Here is a 26862-nt window from a genome sequence, read left to right as displayed (position 1 = left end):
CACTGTACTGTCCTTTTCCCCTTTCCTTTGGAAGTTTTGCTCCCTAATGATTTCGTTCTGGAGCCAGATGATTTCATCGACCATCTGTATAAGGATACTTTCCAAATCTACTTAGCCGCCCCTGACCTAGTATACTCCAATCAGCCACACATTTTATCATGTTCAACCACCCTTCCAAATGAATCACTGTTATGGTGAACTGCCACGTAGAGGGTGGTGAGTAAGACTGGAGTTGTGTAACTTTCCACTGAGCTCGTCTGTGTTAAGTAGAAACATCTCTCCATGACTTCTGATGTCCTTCTTTTGCTGTCCTCATTTTCCCCTCTTAACCCAATTTTCCCAGCAAGTATGTCCACACTCTGTGAGTCTTTTCTCAGTCTAGTCTTTGAAAATAAATGTGCTCTTCCCCGTGCCAAGGTTCCTTAGTCTCATCCTCTTCTTCCCCAAAATGTCCACTCATCCTTCTTCCTTCCATAGTAGGTTTTGTAGGTATCTCCTCTTTGGCTGTAAAATCCGATTCTGTTTCACTTGACTTCCCTTGACCTTGTACGTTCCTCAAGCAAAAGCCTTCCAATATTTAAAAGGTTTATGTGGGTTTACATTGAGATGCAGATTAAGGGAAAAATAAAAAAGACAAAGCCTATTGCTTTGCTAAGCTCTTTGGTCCAGACTTTACTTCCAGCCTATTTCTTACACCACCACATGAAACCCAGGCTTCATCTGAAACCAGGCTAATATAAGCTGCCAAATATTTCACATAGCCTTTCCCAAGGGCCTCCAAGTAGATATGATGGTTCCTTTCTTGTGTCCTTAAGTGCCTTAGATCTCTCTAACACAACTTATTACTTTGAGTCTTGTGATAGGTTATTTTCTAAATTTAATGGAATCTCATTCTCCTTGAAGCTTCTTGAGTACTTGGTTCTGAAGTTTATTAATTGCTCAACAATGTTGTGGATAGAAATAAATAGATTTAGGTAGCCTGGATTCTTCACTATCCTATGGGCATGGAATAAGCATTCCTAATTTGATTTCTCCTCTTTTTCTTGTTTCCTAAAGTGTCTTTCCTTTTCTCTACAGTTTACCAAAATCTTACCCCTTCTTTATTGCACAACTCAAGTTTTATCTTCTTAACCAAGACTGTTATAACAATATAATCATCACTGGCCAATTCCTTTTCTCATCTACTAGCTATATCTTGGATGGTTGGCCCAGCGTAATATAGCACTTAATTGTTCATCATGTTGAAGGCTTTTGTAACTTTTCGTATGGGTTCAACTTATCTTTTCTAGACAAGACATTCCTAAGCAGGAATCATATGTTATATTTCCCTTTAGTGTTTGGCAAAGTGCTGAGAATGGAGTAGGAGCTCATGGTAGGTAATGTGTTGCTCCATTCATAGTCCTCTTTAAAGTTAAAGCATCAGCTCCTGGAAATATTGTTAATGATGACTCACAGGCATGCTCCTCAATGAAAGTTTATTTCAGTCAACAAGACTGCCTTATACAAGGTCCTGCCACTCCCTCTACCTTCCAGATTCTGGCCAGAGTCGATTACCACCTGAGTGAAGGATACACAGATATATCCCTCTTACTGTGAATTACAACCACTCTGAAAGGTCATCTTGGTTCCAGAGCTTCTTTAGGATTGTCTTAGTGTCAATTATCAGAGAAGGCAATGGCACCCCACTCCAGTACTCTTGCCTGGAAAATCCCATAGACGGAGGAGCCTGGTGGGCTGCAGTCCATGGGGTCACTAAGAGTCGGACACGACTGAGTGACTTCACTTTGAATTTTCACTTTCATGCATTGGAGAAGGAAATGGCAACCCACTCCAGTGTTCTTGCCTGGAGAATCCCAGTGACAGGGGAGCCTGGTGGGCTGCCGTCTATGGGGTCGCACAGAGTTGGACATGACTGAAGTGACTTAGCAGCAGCAGCAGCAGCAGAGTCAATTACGCGTTAGTCAGCCTCTCTTCTATTCAAATGTGACTTTCTCTGTCTTCTGAGATGATTCCCCATTAAATATGCATCTAAGTCGTCATCTTAGAGCGTTCCTAGGGAACCCAGTCTAAAACACAGCTTAAATCTTTTTGTTATTTCTCCCACCTATTTAATTATGAAATATCTCCTTTTCAAAATTGAAACAAGCATATTATTGCTGTCCCATTGTCACTAAAAACTGTGAAATATAATAACCCTCATTTATAGATTTTATGGAGCACGTAGTGTAGCCTTTTTTCTGTTAATAAATATCAGGTTAAAAGATGCCAAGTCATATAGTGTGTTTTAGTGAAAACATTCAGGAGTTTAGAAGAAAATATTTTTTGAACAAGATTTAAAGAGGTGAGACGGAAAAGGAGGAGGAAAAATATAATCAGATAAGAATTTGTTTAAAAAATATCGGTTATAGATGATTGCTTCTTTTTAATCTTTATGGCATTGACTCTACAAGTTGTTCTTCAAAAACTCCTGAAAACCTCAGTTGTGGTAAATTGGGAAACAAAGATTTGGGAAGAGCTTTCATGTATGTTCCATAATATAAAATATTTTCACTGATGTGTATCAAGCTCAGGGAGTTATGACTCAATGGAGAGTTATGTTTGAACCAATAAAGTTTTTCACAGTTTATGACTCACTTTTAAAAATAAGTACATTCCTCTAAGATAGAAGTCAGACAAGTAAATTGTAATATAAACTAGATAAAAGTACAGTCAGTTTGATGTTATTTCTAACTTTGGAGTCATTACTTTAATTTTTCTCTATATTTTTCCAAATTTTAACCCAAATAAAATTTTTTTTCATGGATAAAATGGTATTGGGTCAAGTGAAATAACCAGTATACAAAACTGCACGTGTAGTTTGTCACAATTATATCAGCATATATAAAGAAGATTTTAAGGAAGTATCCACTGATGTGAGATGAAGATAATTAATTTTTCTTCTTACTTTTCTCCAATTTTCAGAATGCTGTTCATGACTGCAAAAATTTCATCCTCAAGGATGAAATTTTATAAGTGAAATAATTTTTGCTTAAATGTTACCTTGAAGTAAAGAGAATTGTCTTCAATTCTTCATCAACAAAGAGATAATAAAGTGATACTATAACCATGAATTAGAAGGTTTGATAATATAATTATTTGACATCTATAGGACATAGGAAAACTGATATAACCTCACCTGATCTCGCTTTTTAAAATCCATACTTATTGGCCTTGGGATATATCAACCTTGTTTCCTTATCCTCTTGAAGTGCTATAATTCTGAAATTTAAGTAACAAACATTTTTATTCACTTGACACCTAGATCATTACACTTTCCTGCTTTCCCTTCATCCCTACTCCATCTCCTTAGCTGCTTCATCCTCACTTCTCCAACCAGTAAATATTCCTATATTCCAGAGTTCAGTTTTATGTTCTCCTTTCTTCCCACACTCAATTACTTTATGATTGCACCCACTTCCATAGATACAAAAAACCATGCATATGCTGAAATTCCTAAATTTATTTCTCTAACTTGGACCTTTCCTCTAACTCTTAGATTTATATATAATTTCTAACTCATCAAGTTTACTTAGGTGATGGACAGGCATTATAATTTAACATGCCCTGTTTTGTTAATTCTTTTGTGGTGGTTAAGTTGCTAAGTTGTGTCCAACTCTTGCGAACCCATGGACTGTAGCCTGCCAGTCTCCTTTGTCCATGGGATTCTCCAGAAGAATACTGGAGTGGGTTGCCATTTCCTCCTCCAGGGGATCTTCTTGACCCAGGAATCAGACCTGGGTCTCCTGCCTTGCAGGCAGATTCTTTACTGACTGAGCTAGAGGGAAGCCCTGTAAACTCTTTTATCTTCTCAAATCTTTTGCCTTGATAATCTCATCCATCTTCTTGTTCAGGTATTCAATTGTAGCTATTAGCAATTCTCCAAGTTACTCAGGCCAAAACTTTTGAATTCATGATGGCATCTCTCATTCTCTTAGACCACACTTCCAATTTGTGAGCACTTCCTGTTGCCTCTGTATTCAAAATAAATCCATAACTCCAGTACTTTTCATCACTTCCACTATTGCCATCCTGGTGGAGGTTACCATGATCCTTGGCCCAGATTATTGCACTAGACTCCTAACTACTCTCATAGATTCTGCTCCAACATGCTGTTGTCTCAAGAGAGCAGATGCAGCAACATTCTAAATCCATAAGCCAAATTGTGTCATCCACTTGCTCAATGGATCCTCATCTCACTGAAAGCAAAGGCAAAAATCCTCACAGCAGCCAAATGAAAGTAGGGTGGTCACATAATATTATTAAATCAGAATACTTATGAGAGTCCCCACATCCTCAATGCTATGAAACATAAAAAGAATTTGCATACACCGGAGCTTTCCCCGGCAAACTTGGACCTTTGGTCATCCTTCCTATATTATGCCATACAATCTGTTTCCCTCATTATTTCTCATTTATTTGGCTTAGTTGGGGCATGCGGGATCTTTCCTAGTGGCACACAGGCTCTCTAGTTGTGGCCTACAGGCTCAGTTGTCCTCTGGCATGTGAGATCTTAAATTGTAGACCAAGGATTGAACTTGCATCTCCTGCATTGCAAGGCAGATTCTTAATCACTGGACCACCAGGGAAGTCACTCCCTCACTATTTCTGTCATCTTTTCTTGTACGAGTCTCCCATGTGCTAACTCTGCCTCAAACATGCTGCCTTTGCTCTCCTTTGAACCCACCAAAAACATCCCTCTCTCAAGGCCTTTGCAATTGCTATTCACTCTGCTTGGAATGGGGGCTTCTCAGGCGGTGCTCGTGGTAAAGAACCCACCTGCCAAAGGCAGGAGACAGACCAAGTTTTGATCCCTGGGTCGGGAAGTTCCCCTGGAGGAGGCATGGCAACCCACTCCAGTATTCTTGCCTGGAGAATCCCATGGAGCCTGGCAACCTATGGTCCATAGGGTCACAAAGAGTTGGACATGACTGAAGTGACTTCCCACATACTGCTTGGAGTGATCTTCAAAGATCCTCAAGAATATTGCTTGTCTCACGAAAATAATTTGAAAACCTAGTGGGGATCTTAATTAGACCATAAACTATATGGTCTTTAGTTCCATGAAATGTAGATATAGATTTGTGAACTATCTTCAATGGAAGTGATAACTAAAGATGTGGAAATAGATGAGACTGTCAGGGAGAGATACTAGAGTGACTAATCCACTCTAGTGATGGGATAGAGGAAGAAGAGAGAGAGGAGAGATGGTCAAGTAATGGGAGGAAACTCACTGACAGTAGGATATTTTCTCAATGAATGGTACACAGTAGATGACCAAGTGGCTTACTAAATAAATCCATGCTCATACGAAATAAGCATGAATTAGCATCATCCTGGATGTACATAATCAAAATCCCAGCTCAAGCTGAGAGTGACATTCTGAATATCTAGGAATTGGTGATAATTTATAATTACTCTTTAGTAATTTCTTCCAAGAATTGCATTTTCTTTTCCCTAGTGTGTCTATATGGTAGCTTAGATTCCTTTTGTAGAAACAGTTTAATAAGCATTTTATAATAAGCATTTTAATAAACATGTTTATTTACATGGTTAGAGTTTTAGTTCTAAGTTATATTGCTTGAGTTAGAATCTTAGCCCTCCCTCTTACTAACAAGGTGAACTTGAGCAGTTACCAAAATCTCACGCCTTATTTTCCCTTTTTTGGTTAATATGAAGATAATAACCCCCACAGGATATTGAAGTGAGTGATACTAATGTGTAAAGTGACTAAGATGGCGCTTGACCCCTGGTAATTGCCCTGTAGCTATGTCATTTCTGCACAGGACAGCCTTCAAAGCACTGAGCTTCTTCACTGAAGGTGCTGGTCTATGAACTCATAGTCTGGGAATTGGATGAAAGTACTATGGCCTGTGTGGTTGCTCAGCTAAGCTCTCTTTTCACCTGCACTGATTTTTTGGTCATTCTTTGAATTTTTTTGTTTATAAAAAACTAAGTAAAACTGCCCCAGGCAGCCCATCTAATAGGGCCTATCAAATAGGCTATAATTACAAATTAGCTAACACCAAAGACATTTCAGAATTAGATTTTTTTTTTTTTTAAACCATGCCACCCTGTAGTTATTCTTACTTCCTTTCTGGTAATCTAGAGATGCCTCTGGCATGTAATCCTGTCAACTCCATTGAAATTTATGTAATCCTGTCAACTCCATTGAAACTTAAACTCCAAGAAGCTTACGTCAGCTGGGTTTTTTCTGCTTCCATCTCCAGACTAAAGACACTCTTATAAGAAGATTTTCAAAGGTGCTGTCACACACTTGCCTTTCATTTCTCAAGACCTTGGTGGTCTACCATGAGAACATAAATTCAAAGGTGAATGGTATGTTACAGATGATAAACCATTCCAAAATTCTATCTTAAATTTTTGAGCTACAGTCTCCTTTTGCCAGTTTGATATCTCAAATTCATTTACTTTGGGCTGTCACTGAGGCCTGGTTCAGTCAACCAGCCATGTTCATAATCATAATCTTCCTAGAACTCTCTGTTACCCTGACACATTGATAAATTTTGTCTGATCTGGATTGCACAATTCTCCTTTGTCTAGTAACCTCACCACACACTTCCACACATATGGCCCAAATTTTAGACAACATTAATTAGCTAAATTCTTCCATTCTTTTATGCATAAGCCTCCTCCTGAGGTTGGCCTTTTGATTGTTACCCCCCTGAAGCATTCTGGAATCTGACTTTAGTTATAAATCTGGAGACAATAAACAGTGGTGGAAGTGAGGTTTGGGGAGAACCGGTCTTTTCTCATAGGCATCTTGTGTTTCAAGAGAAGCAGAATTATTACCAGACAGGAAATAAAGGGTCTTATTTAAGAAGGCTAGAGAAATTTAATGTGAAACAGGAATGTTTGAAGAGCATTAACTCCATGCAAATTCCTGGATCCTCTTATTTCCCAATTACACAACAATCTGTTAGTCAGAAAATCCATTTAGATTTATGGTGAAGTTTTGTGATCTACAGAATTACAATTTATATTTGCCTTTCAGTTATCTCAGACTTCTACAAAGGGATGAGTTTTAAAATACATTTTAATTTATGTTTTTATTGTAGTACAGAGAAAGTCTATAGCTTTTCTTTCTGCACCTTGAGTCAAGAAGTTAGGGATTTGAACTTATCATTCTTTTTCTGTGCATCACTAGAAAAACAGCCATACCCCCGTGAGTCCTGCCCTTTCTCATGAAATTTAAATATATTGTTATATAGCAGAGGCTATTCATCTTCTTAAGCCTTGACTTCAAAGTGCAAATCACTCCAGGAAATCAGAGATGATAAATCCTATTCCCATGGACCACTGACTTCTCATCCCAGGATACAACCTGGATTTTCTTAGTGATCCCTAACCAGTACAAACATTTGTCCCCAAACTTTCCATTTTCCTGCTCCCTGCCATCACTTCTGTTATCAATTGCTAGTCCAGTCAGGATTCTTAGTTGCAAAAACCTAAAACAGCTTTGACTGATTTAAGTAGAAATGTAATTTATAGATTTTATTTGAAGTGTGGGAAAATTCAGAGAAAGCTATAGAACCCAGGTTCATAAAATGAACAAATATGAAGAGAATGTTGACATTCAGAGCCATCTTCAAAATCACACCCCAGAAGCAGCCTGGTAAAACCAAAGAACCGGGTACTGGATGCCATTTCTGTCATTACTGGCCACGTTCTTTTAGGAACCTGGCTGTTTCTGCCCTGACTACAGCTATGACCACCATCATTCTACTTACTTGTGTTACTTTTCAATGAGACAGAATAGCTCCTAAAGTATATCCACATCTTAAGCCCTGGATTTTGGAAATATGCCACATTACATGGCAAGATATGAAAGAATTAAAGTTGCATATAAAATTAAGTTTTCTAATCAACAAACTCTTAAAAAAAACAAAGAAAAGCTAGCTCTTCAAAAAATGAAGATTATGGCATCTGGTCCCATCACTTCATGGCAAATAGATGGGGAAACAATAGAAACAGTGACAGAATTTATTTTGGGGGGCTCCAAAATCACTGCAGACGGTGACTGCAGCCATGAAATTAAAAGACACTTGCTCCTTGAAAGTAAAGCTATGACCAACCTACATATTAAAAAGCAGAGACATTACTTGGCAGACAAATGTCCATCTAGTCAAAGCTATGATTTTTCCTTTAGTCATGTGGATGTGAGAGTTGGACTATAAAGAAAGTTGAGCACCAAAGAACTGATGCTTTTGAACTGGTGTTGGAGAAGACTCTTGAGAGTCCTTTGGACTGCAAGGAGATCAAACCAATCAATCCTAAAGGAAATCAGTCCTGAATATTCATTGGAAGGACTGAAGCTAAAACTCCACCTGATGAGAAGAACTGACTCATTGGAAAAGAGCCTGATGCTGGGAAAGATTGAGGGGGTGGAGGGGAAGTGGACAACAGAGAATGAAATGGTTGGATGGCATTACCAACTCGATGGACATGAATTTGACCAAGCTCTGGGAATTGGTGATGGACAAGCCTGGAGTGCTGCAATCCATGGGGTCGGACATGACTGAGCGACTAAACTGAACTGAACTTAGCTGAGCTTAGAGGGTAGGTGGAAAAAGAGTCTTGACATATGATTGAAGGAATTTTTATTTTTGAAGGTATTATTATTAATCATAGAGTGAATAAATTTCAAACTATAAAGCCAGGTATGTAAGATGATACTACTATTATTTACAGTAGCTAAAAAATTAATAATGTGTTGGTGGAGAAAATTAATAACTTGCATTGCCCTGACCCAAGAGGGCAATGAGGTGGTGTTTAGAAGCAGTAGAAAAAGCCTAACCTTGCAATTATTCTCAATATTAAAGTCTGTTTTGCTACACCCAGCTTACTTTCTTCTAAATTACCAGAAATTTCCTCCTTTATTACTCTTACTTTAGGGACTCACTAATTTACCATGTTACTATTTCCAGGGATTGTGTCAAATAGAAGCCTTTGGTTTTCAACATGTCCCAAGGAGTTCTACTAAATATGATCTAAAAATCTGCAAGATTCCCCATTGGGCATTATCTCTCTTTCCATCATGAGTTATATTATCTCATATTCCTGAAGGAGTATTATTATATTATTAAGTGAGAGAGCTAAGACTCAATATGCTTTTTCCAGGAAAAGTCACTGGAGCTCATACATCTATGAAAAGCTGACAAAAACCAGGAATGTTTTATTATGATCTTTTATTATGAGTGTCTGTCAGAAAAAAAGATCAACAACCACATACAAGCTTACAAAGTTTAATTTCAACACATTCTCTGTGTTACTGTGACAAAAGCAGCCCCTTTATTAGTTTTTTGTTGTTGTTGACTTTCACAGGATGCAGGAAAAGTGTCTCCTGCAGTGATACACCAGGAAACATTTTTGACAGGAGACAAGTACAGATGGTGCAACTATGTTTTGAATGCAAGGCAACAATTCTGACCTAGAGTTTTAAAAGTGAAAATACATTAGCACCAGACCATGTGTCTTTAAAGACTTGCCAAATATTGGTAAACTTGACCAGCAATGACCAGAAAAAAGAAAAGCACCTTTAAAAGCAGTTGATATTCAAGATTAATTATGGCTTCAAAACTATTTCTTTAAAGTTTTTCACTATATTCTACTTTTTTTTAAACAAATATTTTAGGAACTTAATCAGTGAAGTTTATAAGTTTTGGCATTTTATACAAATTTTTTCATCTTCTGGGACTTATAGAATTCATTTGTGTTTCTGACCAGGTTGAGGTAGTTGAAACAGGAAGTTCTTTTCTAATTTCTTGCTTGACTGTTTCAGAAGAAAGGTAATCTTTTAATGGTAAGCACCGTCATTGCTCTGAAAATGGGCTAGGATTCAAAGAATGTAACGCAGTGTTATTGGAAGAGTGTAGAAGTTTATTTATTATAGCACCATTGAGACATTTTGAAATTGAAATTGGTAAAAAAATAGAACAATAAGCATTTGAACTGTATTTGGTGTAATAGCAAAAACAAATATCCTTTTTTGGTCAAATTACACTTTTTTCCCCAAAATTTTGGAAATAAATAACTGGAACTTGGTCACTTGTACTGGCTGACAAGATTAAAACAAAAGGAACATATGGAGTGTGAAGCTTTTTCTGGGACTTTGGATAGAGGTTGGTTTATAAAAAGCAAACAGGGCCAATGTCCGCACCAAATTCTTGATCAGGACCACCAATATCATAGGGTGCAATATCTACAATAGGTAGTCTGACGGCCTTGCGTGTTTGATACTGGAAGACTGTTTTGCCCCATTCCCCAGTGTGTTTCTGTAAAAAAAAAAAGAGCAAATAAAAAATGTAAGTGATAATGACATTATAATTATTTAGTTTTTCTGATGAAGTTTTAAAAATATTTTGCTTAAAGGGAGTTACCAACTTGCAATGTATACCTATGAGACTTGCTCCAGTTCAAAGTGATAATCCTCCCAGCAGATAAACCATATCATTAACCAAAAGCCTTACAGTACTTCAGGGTAAACCCAACAGGGAGATTGCCACATGCCAGTGCCTTCTCAGAAACCTCAGTTCCGATCATTGCTACTGGGTAGGGAGCTAGTTTACTAAGAAGTAGATAGGTCTCTTATACTGGAACTTGAGAGATATTATTAATATTAGGAGTGAATTCTCCTTCTGTTCATAAATGATAATAACAAAGGGTTGATTCAAAGTAACCTTTAAAATTAAAAACAGATTTTAGATTGAGATTGTATGATGGCAGTTATGTAGAATGGATAGTAACCATCTAAATTATCTGATAAAGTTTATACCACGGGTTTAAATTTCAATTGCTTTCATAGCAACTAGCTTTCACCTGGAGGTTGAGAAGATAAACTCATTGTCTGTGACATTTAACCTTCCCTGGAATGAATCAGTATTCAGCTTCACTCACACTGAATGCCATCTTTTGTTTACACTCATTATTTTTATTCCTTCTTTTAAAACTAGCATGATTAAATGAGCAAGCTGAGCTCATCATAAGGCATGCTTATAAAAATGCTGATACTTACTGTGCAACCATCCTCCAGAACTGTGTATGTAAATTTGCTATTTCCTTCAGCCTTGAATTCACCTTCATTTGACCCCATCAGCCTTAAGGCTTTCTTTACATTCCCACTGGCATGATCCATGTATGCAATGCTATTCTTGCAGTGATATGTGATGTTCTGAGAGGCCCGGCTGGAGAGAAGTCGGAGGAACGCCAGCTGGACGTCGAGGACATCTTCGGGAAGTTCAGGATTGCCATAGCTAAACTGTGGTAGGGAACAAATAAAGCTGATCAAACATTTTAGCTGCAATTATACATAATGGATTTATACAGAGAGTATTGTCACTATAATGTAAATTGTTTATGTATTTTATCTACAATTTTTATTGCATGTATAATATATAGTGTCAGAGTAAAGAAGATCTTAAATTTGAAAGAAAGGTGATTGTGTATTAATCATTTAATCTAATTTAGTTTTGAGAAACAAATTATAATAGCTATCTGGGTATATACAATCTTTTGCACTTTTGTATTTATTAACTATCTTTGCTTTGCGATGAATAAATGGGAGGAGCAAAAAATTAGGGAAGCAAAGATAAATCAGTTAAAGAAAAATGGCATATCTTTTCTTACCTGAAAACCACCCTCCATGGATTCTCCAAACCAAACATGTTTCTTCTCAGCACCAGAATCTGTCCACCAGTTCTTCCGTGGGATAGTCAAAGGACTGGCACTTATGCACGTTTCCCCAGTTTCCATGTTACAGTAGACTTTAATAGCATCCAATTTGCAACCTTGGTTAGGATCCACCCAATATTCTCCTGAATAGTCACGAAAAGGACAATGGAATTGGTTATAAAGTTCAGTAATGGGATTTAGGCCAAAATGATTTTGTAAGGCATTCATACACACAACTGGAGGGACTGAGTGAGGCATTCACAATGTTGACTGCCAATGTATTTGTATTTTACATATTTCTACTTTTAGTGTAGCATAATAGAGGAACTTCTGGATAGTTTCTTAATTTGAAAAATTTAGTAAATAGGTTACAATGATTAAATTGCAACTTATGCCTGCATCAGATAACAAATACCTCATCCTGAGAATATAGTGATATATGTTGTTTATAACTCAAATAACTTTGTGATGATATGAAGAAATGTGCCCAAACATGATTTGTTTTAAAATTTCTACAAAACTGTCTTTAAATTTTCCTATATTGGAATATTTTGAATTTATGATACAGTTTAACTACATCTAAAAATTCATGTTTTCCTACAACATCAAGGAATTTCCATTCAACTAACACTATTTAAGGATTATTCCTGCTATACAATATCTTCTACTCACAGTAAAATTTTCCTTTTCCCTAAATTTGAATACAGGCAGTTTTCTCTGTTATCCTGTTGCTATGAGAGTGAAAGTTTCCCCAACATACCACTCTGGAGTTCAGGATGGCAGAATTTCAGGTCTCTGCAGTTCCGAGCAGGGTTTTTACGGGAACCGTCGGGACTAATGAGGCTTTCTATTTGTCCATTGACTGATTTGAGTGAGGTCATAATCTCATCGGTGTTGATTTTGAAATCTATCGGTTCATCTCCATAATATGGGGCAAAGCCACCAGCTTTTTCTCCTCCAATGCCAGCGATGGCAGCAGCCCCACCAGCACCACAACATGGACCAGGGGCACCAGGAGGTCCGGGAGGGCCTGGTTGTCCTGGGTGGCCTGGGGAGCCCTAGAAGGAGTAAGGACGTACATCACTGATGTGTAAGAACATACGGCAGTGATGTGAACTTGTTTGGTATCCACTGAAAAAATACATTGCTAGCTCAAGAAAATGTCTTACAAAGAATTAACACATTGTGTCAGCATAATTATTTTGATGCAAGTTTACTTGGGTTGTTTTTGATAGAATATTAACCAATTTATAACTATAATCCATTATTATGAAGTTTATTGTGTTCTACTGTATTGGAAGAAGTGTTAGATCACAAAGTTTACTCTAGTGTGTGTTCTTCTAAGACGGTAGCAATTCTAATGCTGACATGTCAGAGGAGTTATGATCAGGAAACCTAGATTCTGACCCCAGATTTATCATTAACCTTGTGGTTTGGGGTTAACCACCTAACTTTGTGTTTAATTGTGTAACTTGTGGGATAATAGTTTTTCTTCCATTTATCCCAAAGGCGTGGGATAGGAATGTGTTAGAAATGACGGTGTAAGCAGCAAAACAGGAGTAATCACTGAAGCTGTTTGAGCAGCGGAATGCATCCGTACTCTAAACCTGTCATTATGATGATCATAGTTGTGAGCCATCTAGTATGAGCTCAGCACTGGCAGAGTTCTTTTTATTAACTGAGCTATGTTTTCATTCTGATATAACTGTTATCTGATGAAACTATAAGGAAGGTTTTCTTGTTTTCTCCCTGTTGTGGGCAGTGTGATGGAGAAAGTTTTCATATGGCGGAGAATGTCCTAAAGTGATTGTTCAGTCCCTAACTTACGTTCGGTAATTGTATTGTGTTTAGCTTGCTATCTCAATTTTAAAATATTGCAAAGTGTATCTGAAAATGTGCAGATTATAGTAAATTAGATACACATGTTTCTAAGTAATGTCTTACCTCAGATCCTCTTTCTCCTCTGTTACCTCGAGGCCCCGGTGGTCCAATGGGGCCAGGGTGTCCACTTGTTCCATCCTTGCCAGGGGGCCCACTGGGTCCAACAGGTCCCTAAGAAATGATCATGATATCACAATGGTAGAATACTTCCCTGCAGTGCAAAAATTTTTAAACATGGAACTTCCAATATCTTTCTCTTGTACATACTCTGGGGCCCGCAGGGCCTGGACTGCCGACTGCACCTTGGTGACCAGCGGGACCCTGAAAGGAAAGGAAGGTGTATTTGAGTGATGCCTTCAAAAAACTGTATTTTCAAGGTCAGATCGAGAAACTTGAGGGTCAAGATGAAACATGAGTTCTTTTTCCTTATTCTCCCCATTGTCTCATGCCAACTACTATTTCAAATAAGCTCTTAAATTGATTTCTAATCTCTTGTAGTACAGGCTTTCAGAGATGAACATTTTTATATTATTGATCTCTAAGGTGTGCCTATCTCATCAGCGAACCTGCATTGAGAGGACTTCCTATCAAAGCGGATGCACTTACTGGAGATCCGGGGGCCCCTGGGTTGCCAGGGAATCCACGATGTCCTTTGATGCCGGTAGCACCACGCTCACCAGTTTCACCTTTGTCACCACGTGGGCCTTGGGGACCCTTTACAAACACATTTCAGATTAGGATCATACACACACACATCAGAAAAACAAGTTAGAACGCATAACAGTTAAGTCCGTTTTATAATATTCTGCAAGCTAGGAGTCCTATCGACAGACAGGGCATACGCGGACTGTTGTGGTGGTTTGGACTCTGGACTGAGAGTTGCATAGAGCCCCAATAATTGCCATGTATACCCAAGGCCCCAAGGACATTTTAGATCCTAAATTGTCTTCTGTTTCATCAAAGGAAAGTTTACATTTGGTTCCATAGTTATGTATTTATTCATCCCTTTTTCCTGAACATGCTAGAAAATAGACTGTTTCTTACACCATAGAATTAGTTAAAATAGACAATAAACAAATAAACAAAAACTTACAGGAGCACCTCTTGATCCGGCAGGACCTGGGGCCCCAGCAGGACCAGCGGGGCCCTGAAATAAAAACACACAAATGAACGAACATGTGGGACTTACTTACTTTTTGATATAGATTTGTTTTATTTAAATGCTAATCTTTTCATTGTGAGAGAATGATGGTATGCTTGCTGATATTACTGAAAGTTAGTATTACTTTTTCCTTACAAATCCTTGACCTGTTTATAGCTTTACCTGGGGGGTCTAAACAGGAAAACTGAGAACATCCTGTTAGTTCAACTATATGTTGACCAAGCGTATACACTTGGTGTGATTAATACCATTTTGAATTTAAAAAGTGAATTCTTCATTGACTACTGCCAGAAATTTCTCATATATCTTTGTCACCACAGTTGTCTAAGGAATGACTAGCATACAAAACTGTGAAACAAATAAGAGTAGATCTTTCGGTTGGCGGATATGACATTCTATCTTCTGTCTCCTGAGTTCTTTATTGCGGAAAATGGGTAAGTAAGGAAAGATGGTGTTCATTAGAACTCACAGTTTCTCCTCTGTCACCGTTCTTTCCAGCTGGACCGACAGGACCAGGAGGGCCTGGGTGTCCAGGAGCTCCAGGGGCACCAGGAGAGCCGTTCTCACCACGGTCACCCTGCGGACAAGTTCACAGTTCCAAAATTGATCTGATCAGCACTTACTGCTTTAATTACGTCTATTAAAAGGTATAATGAAAACCTACAAAAAAAAAATTACTGTACTTGTGTTTGTTATACCTTGGTACCTGGAGCTCCATCTCGGCCTGGCAGACCATCTGATCCAGGGTTTCCCTGATTAAAGAAAAAAAAATAAGAAAAGAAATCAAAAATTTTGGAACTATTTAAATACCACTGAAGCCATGCATTCTCAATGGGTAAAATATCATTCCTAAAATATCATTCCTAAAGAGATAAAAATTGGTTCTTGGGAGTGAGAAATCTTAGATGTGAAAATGGGTGCGGCCCTGCAAGGGTTGACAGTGCCTACATGGAGAGGCAGTACACCCGTGATACTACAGTTTCACAGGGTGAGAGAGACAGAAATGACTAGGAAAGTAAACAGGGTTCTTAGGAAAGAGGTAATAAATAAAAGCTCGGCACAGTAATAAGCAGATAATGAAAATCTACAATTTAAGAAAGGACTAATCACAGATAATATGCAGAATATTTTTACCCAGAAGGAATGTTGTAAACTGGGACTTTCCAAATCCTCAACTCTTTTGTTTATTTAGCTAAAGGTCATATCCTTCCCCATTAATGATCATTCACTGGGTAAATATTAATGAAAATGAACGGTTAAGGCTGTATTGTAATAAACTGTAATAGAAAGAATATTTATTACTAGAGAAAGAAGGTGAACTTTGACATGTGGCAATATTCACACTTTTAGACCCAAGTAAGGCCAATTTGTCAGAGAAGGCAATGGCACCCCACTCCAGTACTCTGCCTGGAAAATCCCATGGACGAAGGAGCCTGGTGGGCTGCAGTCCATGGGGTCGCTAAGAGTCGGACACGACTGAGCGACCTCACTTTCACTTTTCACTTTCATGCATTGGAGAAGGAAATGGCAACCCACTCCAGTGTTCTTGCCTGGAGAATCCCAGAGACAGGGGAGCCTGGTGGGCTGCCGTCTCTGGGGTTGCACAGAGTCGGACACGACTGAAGCGATTTAGCAGCAGCAGCAGCAAGGCCAATTTGACCCTTGCTTAAATAAGTTATTGAAGGCAGGAGGAGAAGGCAATCACAGAGGATGAGATGATTGGATGGCATTACTGATTCAATGGACCTGAATTTGAGAAAACTTCAGGAGATGGTGAAGGACAGGAAAGCCTGGTGTGCTACAGTCCAAAGGGTCTCAAAGAGTCAGACATGACTTAGTGACTGAACAACAACAGCGTGCTTCACTGGATATTTTCTGAGAATTAGTAACTTACATCTCTTCCAGGTTCACCAGCTGCACCAGCCAGACCAGGAAGACCCTGGGGGCCAGGAGGACCACGTTCTCCGTTTTGACCGCTAGGTCCTGGTTTACCACTTTCACCCTGTGTACAAAGAAATAAAAGAAGTTCATATTTCTTTCCAGGAAATCAATTAATATGATACTTTTAGATGTCTTTATTTCCCAGGGATGAACTTTGTATTATTCAATTCTTATTGAATTTGTACCTAAAACTATCCCTGCCAGAGGAAAAATGCTTTGGGGAACAAACTTCTTGTATGTTCTAACTTGTCCAATGAACCTGGATGCCTGAGTAATTACATTTATTATCATATTAGAATACATCCGAATATGAGGTGCATGAGTAGACATGGCTATTATAAGAAAAAAATAATGATTAATCATCATGAAACCACAGGTTTATGGTGCCCATTAGAATTAAGTTATATCGAATGTTCGCCTCTATTTAAAGAATATACATTTATTGGATATGTTCATATAAATTGAATAGACTTAAATGTTATATTGTAATTTCACTACAATATTATATGACTTTCAGTTTAAAAGGGTGCTCAAAGTGTCAAATGTGAGCCTTAATAAAATGCAATTTTATTACTCTATTTGCTAAATGGATATTTAAGACACTAAGCACCAGGATGTTATAGAAGTATCAGTGAAAGAAAGTCAGGAGAATAAAATGAATTGAATTGATGGAGAATTGGTATCAATTAAAGGAATCATAGGTCTACAGCTTAGATTATTTTCCCCTTCAAGACTGACAGTCAGCAAACGGAAGAATGCTGACAAGTTTCCTAATAGAGGTATTTGAGATGACAAGATATTTCCTGTGATATCGATCTATTTATGTTGGTCTGTGATGTGCACTGTTTTCGGATTCCAGAGCCTTTTAATAATATGCATGCTTCCTGAAACTGAAAATATCAAGAATTTACATCTAATTACAGGGAAACTTGTTCATTACACACTTGCTATGGTCATGTGATATCTAAAGACTATCAGACTTCATAAAGGTAACAAAGGTCCAGTGAAAGATGGCTACACTCACCTTGATGCCCTGTGGGCCGGGGCTGCCCCTAGCACCTGGCATGCCTGGTGGGCCTGCAAGACCTCGTGCTCCAGTAAGCCCTGCAATTCCGAGTGGGCCTGGAGCTCCCTGTTGTGATGGATAATGAAATCTCGGTTACTCTTTATGGGACTACGTTTTCCTCTATTGATTTGTGATTGAAAATAAAACTGTTATTAATCAATAGAGCAAAGGAAGCACTCACCGGAGGGCCCTGGGGGCCAGGTGCTCCCCTCTCACCTGGTTGACCAGCATCACCCTTTGGTCCAGAGATCCCAGGGCTGCCAGGAGCACCATTAGTACCAGGTGGACCTGGGGGACCATCTTTGCCTGGAGCCCCGCTGGAGCCTGGGGGGCCTGGGTTCCCCTACAAAGAAATGTTTGATATTCGAATATTTTATAATGAAAAAGTCCATTTTTTTCTTCCCTCTTTCACCTGGATTCAAATAATTTTATATGGTATTTAATAAAAAGAGAAGTTGCAGTGGATAAGTTTCTCAACCTATGCATATATGAGTACTCCTTATGGAATATATGGCTTAAAATTAGTTTAAAAAGTACTTACATTACTGCCAGGAGGACCAGGAGGACCACGACCACCGGGGAAGCCAGCAGCACCCTGCGAAATGATAAATGTACTTTTGAATGTCAAAAATCAAGGAGAACAAACAATCAACTACTAAAACAAATATGAAATGTAAGAAATGTGGTAGGAACTGCATTCGATTCTGAGTTTTATGGTTTGTCCTTTCCTCTTGGAAGTTACATATAACTCACACATGAATACGTGATCATAATTTTATACTCTCTGTAGGAAACTAGGGCTTTCAAGGCAGTTTTTATACAGATTGATATTGATTAATGCTTTTCAATAATACTTAAGATGATCATTACTTACAGGACCACCAGGACTGCCACGTTCACCTTTGACACCTTGGGGGCCCGGGGGACCCTATATGGAATGGAGATGGAAATGGTTGATAAGAATAGCATCAAAATCAAAATTTGGGATTAGCTTTAAGCCTTTGAAAAATCAGTAACTCTGCTTATCATGACAATCATCTCACAACACAGACAGTCATTATGTTGTACTTTAAACTTATACAATGCAATGTATATGTCAGTTTTAGCTCAATAAAACGGGGGGGAACAATACAACAGAAATGAGAACTTACATCAAAACACAAAAATAGTAACTTTCTGAGGACACGAAAATAACTTGATGGAGGTGACTAGATTGTTGGAGCCAAGCTTCAAACTCAGAACTGTATTCCTATGAAAACTGTATTCTTGTCACCATGACAAGCTCTCTCTCGGTGTGAAATATTAAATTATTGACAAACCTAAGTACTTTCTTTTAGAAGGCTTAGAGAAAGAGAGATACTTACAGCAGGCCCAGAACCTCCAGCGGGTCCTGCAGCTCCAGGAGGGCCTCCTTCGCCTTTCTCACCAGGAGCGCCCCTTTCTCCTTTAGCACCAGGCTCACCGTTCTGGCCCTGCATACAGAAACAAAAACAGCCTGTGAGCTGACACCCTTCACGATGCACTGGGCTTATCCTTATTTTTTTCTTCAGAAAATAGAATTCTTCATGCAGAGAGATATTTTAAATCTGTTTTTAATTTTTAAATCTGTTTTTAATTTTTAAATTAATTTTTATTGGAGTATAGTTGCTTTACAATGTTGTGTTAGTTTCTGCTGTACAGCAAAGTGGACCAGCCACATGTATCTCTTCTCTTTTGGATTTTCTTCCCATTTAGGTCACCAAAGAGCACTGAGTAGATTTCCTTGTGCTCTATAGTAGATTCTTATTAGTTATCTATTTTATACATAGCAGTGGATATATTTAGATGTTGAAATAAAATTGGAACCGTCTCTGAAGACGTGGAAGAAACAAAGTCAATGAAAATGTTTCCGTGATAAAGATTTCCATAGTGGTCCTGTGGTTAAGACTCCATGTTTCCACTGCAGGTGGCATGAGTTTTGATTCTTGGTTGAGGAATAAGGTCCCACACCCCACATGAAGCCACCAGAAAATAAAAAGAGTGTCCATGATAAAGAAAATTGTCCAGAAAGTGGTACAATTTCCATTACTTTTTTATAAGGGAGAGCCTCTCTCTAAGGATTGTGCATGTCAAAGCAAGCACCAATAAATGCATTTGAGAAAGATGGGGCTTAGAGGAAATTTTATTTAGTGCCATTTAAAAATGGAAGAACTTTAATAAAAACTTTCAGAGTGCTTTAAGTCTAGGAGACCGTGTTAGGCTCATTAATCTGGCGTAAAGGCAAGCCAGGTGTTTTTGTATCCATCTTTTAAACAGTAAGAATAAAGTTTAAAAAAAAAAAAAAAGGAGGTGGATAAATGAACCCTCATAGGGAATGAGTGGTTGAGATAGACTAGAATTCAGACTTGACTTATTCTCCTACTATTTTTTTTACTGTGATTCTGGGCTATGTGACATGCATGTTTTAATGATGATACTTACAGGAGCACCAGGGAAGCCAGCAGGTCCTGGTGGCCCCGGTTCGCCTCTCTCACCCTTAAGTGAAAAATATCCGCATTAGTCACAGTGAAATATCTTCCTATTGGGAGCACATATCATCCTCTACATCATCTTATTTTTTCCTTTAAGCTAAGGAAAGATAATGTTAGTGTGCAAAGCTAACAGAGCTTAACCTCTAAAGACCTTTCCATTTTTCAATAAAATTCGAAGTAGCAATTTTTTTTTCTTATTTTTGTAAGAAAAATAATTTGAGAATTTTGAAGTATTTAAAAAACCTAATTGTATAACTTCTAAAAATGCAAGGGTATAAAAAAAATAAAAATAAGGTTAAAGTGTTGAGAAATCATTTAATTAGTTAAAAACATTTACTAAATATCTCTCCTGAGTCTGCAAACCCTGAAGGCAGAGATTTTTAGATGTAGAAGTAGCCTAGGGCAAAGAACCTATGGCTTTAAGAAATACTCTTTTACAAATGCATATTATTACTCATGCAACTTTTATATTTTTTTTCCAGAATTACTTAGGAAAGATGGCAAGATTTGAAATGGTCTCACAGTCTCTTCTGAATCTTAGCTTTAAGAACTTTAACCTTGCCTTGCATGTCATACGATGCTAACAGGTAGTATCCCACCATTGAGACTAGGGCCATGGACAGAATTGCTAAAGAGGGAAGCGCAGGTAGCTGCTGCCTGTGTGGGGCTAAAATGATGTTAAAATGTCTGTAACACTTACAGGGCCACCGCGAGGACCAGCTATACCCGGAACTCCAGGGGCACCACCTTCACCCTTAAAAAAAAAAAAAAATTGTCCTTCATCTAAACAGCAACAAAAGACACTTTCTGTTTCTAAACAGTGTTAAGTGTTACCTTATCTCCAGGCTGACCAGCTGGACCAGGAGGACCAATGGGACCAGTGGGACCCTAAAGAAATAGAAATATACTTTAATATTGAAGATGAACAGCATCATTTTCCTTATTAATCAAAAGGCATATATATGGATATATTGTTCATCTAATAAGCTAGATAACGTAGTCTCTTTGATGGCTTGAATTAGATGCTCTACTCAATGTGCAAATCCTGCACAGTTTACTAAATCCATAGAGTTTTTCAGATTGCACCAGTTACACATGCACTTATTTTTGTGTGTATATGTGTATGTAATTTTTAATGCTTTTATTTTGTATAACCTTGTATGAACACATCACAATCAAGATATTCAAATATCCAATTACCATAAAAGACCCCCTTATGTCATCTCTTGATAGTTATGTCTATTGCAGAAGATAAATAAGACATGATGTAAGATCTTACAGTCATATCTTTTGAAATTAAAGTGTACTGCTTTATTTAACTGTATAATAATTCAAAATATTTAATTTAACCACTCAAAGTATTGTTGCACATATCAAAGTTTTCACATCAAAATTTTCAAACATTAAGGTTTACTTGTATTACATAAAATATTAGATTTTAGAATATTGGATGATGGCTTTCCTATCTAGTCTGTTAAAAGTGAAGTATTTATGAATTTGTTTAAGGCAACTTCAGTAAAGATAACGTCTATCTAATGGCTTAATTATGATGTTTATTTGCTACAGTCATATCTAGGTGCTCTCTAATGTGAACAGAATTGATTGTAATGTGTTTTTTTAACTTTTATTTTGAAATAGTTTTATGGATTCATGGAAGACTGCAAAGAAATATTCAGGAAAATTCTGTACATCTCTCTCCCAGCCTCTCAGGATTGCATCTTACAGAACTATGGTATAGTATCAAAACCAAGAAACTTACATTTGTACAATCCTTAGTTTTTCAGATTACACCAGTTGCACATGCACTTATTTTTGTGTGTATATGTGTATGTAATTTTTAATGCAGTTTTATTTTGTATAACCTTGCATGACCACATCACAATCAAGATATTCAAATATCCAATTATCATAAAAGACCCCCTTATATCATCTCTTTATAGTTATATCATTCTCCCTCTCCCCTATTCCTAACTTCTGGCAACCATAAAACTGTTCCACATCTCAAGTGTTTCATGAATGGAATCATGCAGTATGGATCCTTTCAAGACTGACTTTTATGACTCAGCATGAAGGAATGATGCTAAAGCTGAATCTCCAGTACTTTGGCCACCTCATGAGAAGAGCTGACTCACTGAAAAAGACTGATGCTGGGAGGGATTGGGGGCAGGAGGAAAAGGGGACGACAGAGGATGAGATGGCTGGATGGCATCACTGACTCAATGGACGTGAGTCTGAGTGAACTCCAGGAGCTGGTGATGGACAGGGAGGCCTGGCGTGCTGCGATTCATGGGGTCGCAAAGAGTCGGACACGACTGAGCGACTGAACTGAACTGAATGATGTCCCTGGGGTCTGTATGCATTGTTGCATGTATCAACGGTTCACTCCTTTTTATTGCTAAGTAGTGTTCCATGGTATGAATATACCATGGAATTTCAATGCTTTTTAAAATGAAAAAGTTCCTTCATGAGCAGTATTGTTTATCTTGGATTTTAGTGAATTACTATGACTTTAGCTTGTAATATTTATCATACTTTTGAGATTTTTCCATTCTCAGGTCATTCTTGAACTGTGATAGAAATCAGAAATTTTAATAATCATGTCATTTAGTTCTTTTTTAATGCCCCGAAGGTGGCAAAGTATGATCTAACTTATCATGAAGAGTTTTTGGAAAAAATAAGTTGAGGTGAAGGGCTGTTCCATACTACATAAATTTTGCTTCTCCCCTATTTGAGTACTCACCCTTGGACCATCTTTCCCTGGAGCACCATCGATACCTGAAGTGCCAGGCTCACCCTGTCAAATAAAAAACAAGGGCATCAGATTAGAGGTATCTCCAGTGAAAATATGACAAAAAGAGGAGCAACCCTCAAGATTCACTGCAATGTGTTGTAGGTGTTCCTATTAAAAAGTTTCTCTAGAAATGGATTACTTTTCAGTAATGTTGCCTTCCTTTAACCAAAAAAGTCTGTCATATTACATAATTAGTAGAAAATAGGTTGATACCTTGTCACCCTTTGGACCAGGGCCTCCAGGACCCCCTCTTTCTCCAGGCATTCCTTGCAGACCAGGTGTACCAGCAGAACCAGGTGGCCCAGGGGGACCAGCAGCACCCTGAAATTAAAGGAGAAGTCGTAACTCACAAGAAAGATACAGAATGCGTTTTGTAAAATCTAAGTGAATTGAATTGGATGGGAGAGTTACCTTTCCTCCTTCGGGACCAGGGGGGCCAGCTCCACCTCTAGGTCCAGGGGGCCCTCCTGCTCCAGGAGGTCCGCGTTCACCGGGAGCACCAGAATCACCCTGTTGGAGGAAAACAGAAAATCCCTGTTAGGAAACTCAGGCTTAAAACCAAACAAAAACACCCAACCTTGTATTATTTTGATACAGACCACAATGCTCTTGATTTTTTGAATAATCTGGAAATTTTAATAATTATAAACTGCATTTGATCAATTGAGTGAAAAATGGAAACTTAAAATGAGTTACTCTAAGCAAAGGAATTTTTATACCTGGTCTGATGAGCTAGCTTTGACACTTATTATTATTTTATCATGAGGGGAAAATTTCAAAGTTGTTCTATCAAAACCATTTTCCTGTAGAGAAGCAATGCACTAGAAACGTTTTCTTTTGAAATTTCAGGCCCATAGGTGACTCTACTTTGTTTATTCATGTCAGAAAATTTAATTTTCTAGATGATGCAAATTTAATGTATTGGAAATGTCTTGGATTACCCTAAATGTTTTCATCAAACATTTTCAATGTTGTGTTTCTAAAAAAGGAATATTTTGGTTTGATATACTAACAATGCTGAAGAAAGGAGAAAGTAAGTTGAAATATTTACCTTGCCTCCTGGAATTCCAGGTGCACCAGCCTCACCCTTTGGACCCTAGGACAGTGTTGACATTGCATGATTAGGCTTCTATCAGAATGTATGCTATATAAATAAATAAGCAAAATACACACTTGACTCGTTCAGTTTATCCAGTCATGAGCTATAGTCTCTTCTTTAAGGTCCTTTTATGATAAAGTTCAAACTTTTCATGGGATAGTTAGGATTCAATAATTGTTCTTTGTTTTGTTAATGAACTAACAAATAACATTTGTTATTTCAAAACTAAATGTTAAAACTCAGATCCTGTGGCATGAAAATGTGAAAGCTAATCATTTATAAATGATTGCTGTTTATTCTTTTGGCTTCTGAGTTTTGAAAACGTGACATGCAACTTACAGGTTCGCCAGGTTTTCCATTTTCTCCTGGAGGACCACTCGTTCCAGGCAAGCCCTATAAAGAATCATATTTGTATTGTATAATTACTTCAAATATTGATTATAGGAAAGCTTCTCTTAAGAAAGTATGTTTCTGCAGAGTATTCAAAAAATGGTTCTAGCAGTCTTTTTAGGTGTAGAAAATTTGTAGCCCTCAAAATCCTGTGACAGAGAGGTGATATTCATATCTTAGAAACTTATGTTCATCTCCCTCTATTCTTTCTCTTGTTGTATATAAAAATAAATTATGATTAGGTGAATTTAGCTATATACATTTAAATTACAATAAAAATAAATATAAGCATATTGAATCATGTCAACTTCAAAGTAGAAGTCAGATGTACACATTTTAAGCTTAAGATGAATTATCTTTCAGTGTCACAAAAATATTGAAGTGTTGATTAACTTAACAAATATAGCTATCAAACGAAACTACTGATAAAAATAGGGGCCCAATGACATTTAATTAACAAATTCTTACTTGTAGTCCTTGTGGACCAGGGGGTCCTGTGTCTCCTTTGTCACCAGAAGGCCCCTATGTAAAAACATACAACGAGATGCTTCACTATAAAATATCCTTTCATATTTATCCACATATTTTTCATCTCATCAGGCCAATTGCTTAATTTAAAAATTAATGGTATGAAGGAAGGCAGAGTCTGGCTTGCAGAAGTGATGTAAGGAAGACATATACAGCACAAACTTTACTCAATGTGAGTATTTAGCTAGCTGATTAAATAAACAATCTTCATAATTGCTTTGGTGAATTGTAACAATACAGTGTCAGAGGCTGTATAATTCTCAAAGTCTTCCCTCAGGCCCACTCCCATCCACTTCCATTTCCAGTTCACACGAAGAAACTTACAGTAGGTCCTGGAGGACCCTGAGGTCCGGTCTCACCATTCTTTCCAGCAGGACCCTAAAAGAAAGCAGTTATGGAAGCAGAGATAAACAAAACAGAAGTCGTGGGGTTGGAGAGAAATGCCTCTAATACAACAGGTGTCCTCAACCTCCAGGATCTAATGCCTGATGACCTGAGGTGGAGCTTATGTAATAATAATAGAAATAAAGTGCGCAACAAATTCAGTGTGTTTGAATCATCCCCAAACCATCCCCTCTCCCTCGGTCTTTGGAAAAAATTGTCTTCCATGAAACTGGTCCCTGGGGCCAAAAAGGTTGGGGAGTACTGTCAGAGGACTGGAAATGAGTGGATAAAAGCTACATACCTGAGGGCCAGGACCTCCAGGGCCACCTCGTTCTCCATTTTTTCCAGGAGCACCCTAAAGAAGTAGCCAGTATTTACTAAATCTCAAAAGGAAATTATTCATTATCGTGTTCTCTCGTGTTTTTGATCTGCCCCCTACAAAACTCCTTTCTAGACTAGGCTTCCATAAGTGTTCTGCTCTTTGCCCAGAACTCCAAAAAAAAAAAAAAAAAAAACGTTAGCTCCCTTCTCACACGGTAGAGGGAAGCTTCTTTCTCATATACTCTTCTGTGCTTTGAAGTGGAAATCAGTTTGGGGCCATCTGCACCCCCATATGGAAAATAAAAGGACTTCCATCAACTATTTATTGAAGAAGGGAGGAACTCACATCATTTCCTTTGGGACCAGGGAAGCCCATGACGCCAGGCTGACCTCGCGGACCAGGCGAACCTGGAGGACCAGGTCGACCAGTCTCTCCTTGGCTTCCCTAATAAGAAAAAGTTATATTAACAGGAATTTCAAAAAATTGTGATAGAACATGCAATGTACATACTAAAGCTATACAATATACATGAAGGCTAGTCCAAATCGTGCATTTAACTATTCTCTGGACTTGTAAAGTGAGATGTTGAAAATGTACTTACAGGAGGCCCTGGTTTCCCATCACTGCCTGGTCCTCCGGGGCTACCGGGAATACCCTAAATTGAAAAATTCAGTCAGTCAGCTGACTTAAAAATGATAAATAAAAAAAAAACTAAAAAATCTATCTATAAAATTTTGAGATTTCCACTGACATATGTAGCCTCATATTTACACACATTTTTCTGTCTAAATATCTTACTGAAGCATTCTATTTTATGTTCTTCAATCTATACCAGCTTAAATTTTCATAAAATAAATCTAAGCCTACAAAACAGTGTCTGACTTAAGTTATTTTTCAACGCTCTTCATTTGCTTTTCCTCTTACTAAATGACAGTGTGGATCAAACAAGTGTTTCTCTTTACCCTCAATCCTGGACCTCCAGGGAGGCCATCTCGTCCAGGCTCTCCAGCAACTCCTCTGGGCCCTGCGGGGCCTGGGCCACCACGCTCCCCAGGAGGACC

The 26862-nt window shown here is 38.0% G+C and overlaps 1 protein-coding gene across 1 annotated transcript in view; it reads right to left on the bottom strand.

Moving 5' to 3' along the window:
- Positions 1-9228: 9228 nt before the first annotated feature.
- The window catches only part of COL3A1 (collagen type III alpha 1 chain), a 40413-nt gene continuing 22779 nt past the window's right edge, over positions 9229-26862 (bottom strand). The window contains exons 22-51 of the mRNA XM_040227783.1: positions 26764-26862; positions 26403-26456; positions 26147-26245; positions 25781-25834; positions 25420-25473; positions 25036-25089; positions 24517-24570; positions 24130-24174; positions 23490-23588; positions 23292-23399; positions 23028-23081; positions 21122-21175; positions 20988-21041; positions 20238-20291; positions 19142-19249; positions 18652-18705; positions 18319-18372; positions 17959-18120; positions 17736-17843; positions 16665-16772; positions 15469-15522; positions 15240-15347; positions 14702-14755; positions 14215-14322; positions 13876-13929; positions 13672-13779; positions 12488-12785; positions 11683-11870; positions 11072-11314; positions 9229-10331 (exon numbers count right to left, since the gene is read on the bottom strand). Of these exons, the coding sequence (XP_040083717.1) occupies positions 10185-10331; positions 11072-11314; positions 11683-11870; positions 12488-12785; positions 13672-13779; positions 13876-13929; positions 14215-14322; positions 14702-14755; positions 15240-15347; positions 15469-15522; positions 16665-16772; positions 17736-17843; positions 17959-18120; positions 18319-18372; positions 18652-18705; positions 19142-19249; positions 20238-20291; positions 20988-21041; positions 21122-21175; positions 23028-23081; positions 23292-23399; positions 23490-23588; positions 24130-24174; positions 24517-24570; positions 25036-25089; positions 25420-25473; positions 25781-25834; positions 26147-26245; positions 26403-26456; positions 26764-26862 (2892 nt within the window). The 3' untranslated portion in view covers positions 9229-10184. The remainder of the gene's footprint in view (positions 10332-11071; positions 11315-11682; positions 11871-12487; positions 12786-13671; positions 13780-13875; positions 13930-14214; positions 14323-14701; positions 14756-15239; positions 15348-15468; positions 15523-16664; positions 16773-17735; positions 17844-17958; positions 18121-18318; positions 18373-18651; positions 18706-19141; positions 19250-20237; positions 20292-20987; positions 21042-21121; positions 21176-23027; positions 23082-23291; positions 23400-23489; positions 23589-24129; positions 24175-24516; positions 24571-25035; positions 25090-25419; positions 25474-25780; positions 25835-26146; positions 26246-26402; positions 26457-26763) is intronic.

This window comes from Oryx dammah, unplaced genomic scaffold (assembly GCF_014754425.2).
Source record: "Oryx dammah isolate SB20612 unplaced genomic scaffold, SCBI_Odam_1.1 HiC_scaffold_27, whole genome shotgun sequence".
Taxonomy (NCBI): Eukaryota; Metazoa; Chordata; class Mammalia; order Artiodactyla; family Bovidae; genus Oryx; species Oryx dammah.
Note: the sequence above shows the minus strand (reverse complement) of the source record. Positions and strands in the feature narration are given on the sequence as shown.